Raw genomic sequence first — 2,443 nt, forward strand, 5'->3', positions numbered from 1 at the left:
ATAAGATCCAATATATATTCCATAGTGGAAAGTCAACCATAACTGAGAGGGCTTGAGCATGCTATTCAATTCCACGCGTGCAAACATGTGTGAGATAATTGGGAGAGGCCATGTGTTTCAAGTAAAACAGCATCACAAAGGGCATACATTCCAAGCCAAAGGACATCATAATGGTGTTGAAAAACTCACAACAGGATACATTTTAAGTGCAAAGGTATCATAACTGTGTGAGTTACCTATCAAAAAACATACACGTCAAGTGAAAGGCCATCTTGTGATATAACTGATAGCAGCATTCATTTCAAGTGGCATCCTAACTTCATGAGATAACCAACTAAGGCAACATAATTGCATGACGTAACTGAGAAGAGCATATGTTTCAGGTGAAAGGGCACCATAACTGTGTAAGATAACCCAAAAAGGGCATACATATAAAGTAAAGGGGCACCACAACTGTATGAGATCACTTGGAAATAGCATACATTTGAAGTGAAAGGGCATACGCATTTCAAGTGAAAGAGCAACACGATTTCTAACTCAACTGTAAAATCCACACATGTGAAAGCATCGTAACTGTAAGAGATGGCCAAGACAAGTCATACCATGGGCCTACATAGGGTGTTGACTAGAAAAGCCACACACACAAATATCAGAGAATAGCTGTGTGAGATGGCTAAGAAAGGTCGTGCATGGAACACATATTGAAAGCGTATCATAGCCATGTAAGATGACGAAGAAAAGCCATACAGGGGGAGACATGTCAAGTAAAGGGAAAGGCCATCATGACAGAGTGAAATGCCTAAAAGCGATCATATCACATGGTAACGGTGTGCAAACCAAGGGCATCATAGCTGCGGGCACACATAACAAGGGAAAGGGGATCGTGGTTGTGTGAGGTAGCTGTAGAGAGAAGAAATGCAGGGGAATACCTTGAAAGTCAAGCTGAACTTGTTGTGGAAGCCGCGGCGTGGAAGTCGTAAGCGGAGGGGGGTCTGGCCACCTTCGAAGCCGAGGCGAGGTTTATGGCCACTGCGAGCTTTCTGTCCTTTGTGCCCGCGCCCGCAGGTCTTGCCTCTACCAGACCCAATGCCCCTACCAAGCCGCCGTTTCTGCTTGGTGGCACCCTTGTTGTCCTGCAGGTTGTTGAGGGCCAAAAATCTGAGCCCATTTGGGCTCGTATGGGCGATAGAGAGTGTGGTAGAAGATGAGGCAGATGACTCTGCGACAGATGACAGATGCTGCACGTGCAGCTTCTTAGTGAATGCCAGAATCGCCTCACATGCCCTCCTCTGCAGCCATGGGCTCATCTTGCTGCTACTATGCTCTCTCTCTCTCTCTCTCTCTGGGTCTGTCACTCGATCCCGCATCACCTGGCTCTTCGATAATCAGCTCACATAACCCCCATATAATTGACGTATATGGGCCGGTTCAGACTTGGCCGCTCTAAATTGTGGTGGTTTTTTTTCCCAAAGAGGAACAAAGACAATCTTTCACCCTTTGGTTTGAACAGAAACACTCTCACCCTTGGGGAGGGGTGGCCCAGAATCAAAACCCGTGCTCTACACTATTGTCCTACCCCTTAAATTGTGGTTTGTTCCATGGCAAAGTGTTTTTTCATAGCTCTAATTGATCATTACATCGATCCTTCTAATTCACGACTTACGTTAGGTAGTAGTGTTATATGTAACCAAAGTGGAACCCTCGTTTATGCACCCAAGGCATTTGCATCATGGGCTAAAGGCAAAATGTTAAAATATATAGTCTCATTGGTTCTTAGTATCTACTTCAGCAACTCAAGCATCTATGCACCCAAGGTGTTTGCATCATGAGTTAAAGGCGAAATGCTAGAATATATAGTCTCCTTGGTTCTTCCACCATTGTAGTATCCACTTCAACAACTCAAGCATCTATGTGCCCAAGGCTTTTGCATCATGGGCTAAAGGAGAATGCCAGGGTTCTTCCACCATTGTAGTAGCTACTTCAGCAACTCGAGCATCTATGCACCTAAGGTGTTTGCATCATTGGCTAAAGGCAAAATGCTATAATATATAGTCTCCTTGATTCTTCCACCATTTTAGCATCTACTTCAGCAAAGTGGAGCATCTATGCACACAAGGCGTTTGCATCATTGGCTAGACGTGAAATGCTAGAATATATAGTCTTCTTGGTTCTTCCACCATTGTAGTATCTACACCAAGAACTCAAGCATCTATACATGTCACCTCGTGGTCTCGCACCATTGTAGTATCGACTTCAACAACTCAAGCATCTATATGATATAAACTTGCTAAAAAGAGTTAGAACATCTAAAAAACTCAATATGTGCCCTCACGGTCTTTTCATGTTGCCTCAATTAAATACCTAAGATTCTTAACCTTGTTTGCTAAAATAAGTAATCCATGATATCTTGGGGTTTTTTTCCACACATCCATCTACATGGAAT

At 43.6% G+C, this 2,443-nt stretch overlaps 1 protein-coding gene across 1 annotated transcript in view; it reads right to left on the reverse strand.

Annotated features, from left to right (window-relative positions):
* Positions 1 to 1,436, reverse strand: part of LOC147636140 (Ribosomal protein L18e/L15 superfamily protein) — a 76,583-nt gene extending 75,147 nt beyond the window's left edge. The window contains exon 1 of the mRNA XM_086801589.1: positions 930 to 1,436. Within this exon, the coding sequence (XP_086657715.1) occupies positions 930 to 1,367 (438 nt within the window). The 5' untranslated portion in view covers positions 1,368 to 1,436. The remainder of the gene's footprint in view (positions 1 to 929) is intronic.
* Between the last annotated feature and the right edge of the window lie 1,007 nt (positions 1,437 to 2,443).

The sequence above is a fragment of the Cibotium barometz genome, chromosome 8, assembly GCF_041138505.1.
Source record: "Cibotium barometz isolate CiBa-2024 chromosome 8, ASM4113850v1, whole genome shotgun sequence".
Classification (NCBI taxonomy): Eukaryota; Viridiplantae; Streptophyta; class Polypodiopsida; order Cyatheales; family Cibotiaceae; genus Cibotium; species Cibotium barometz.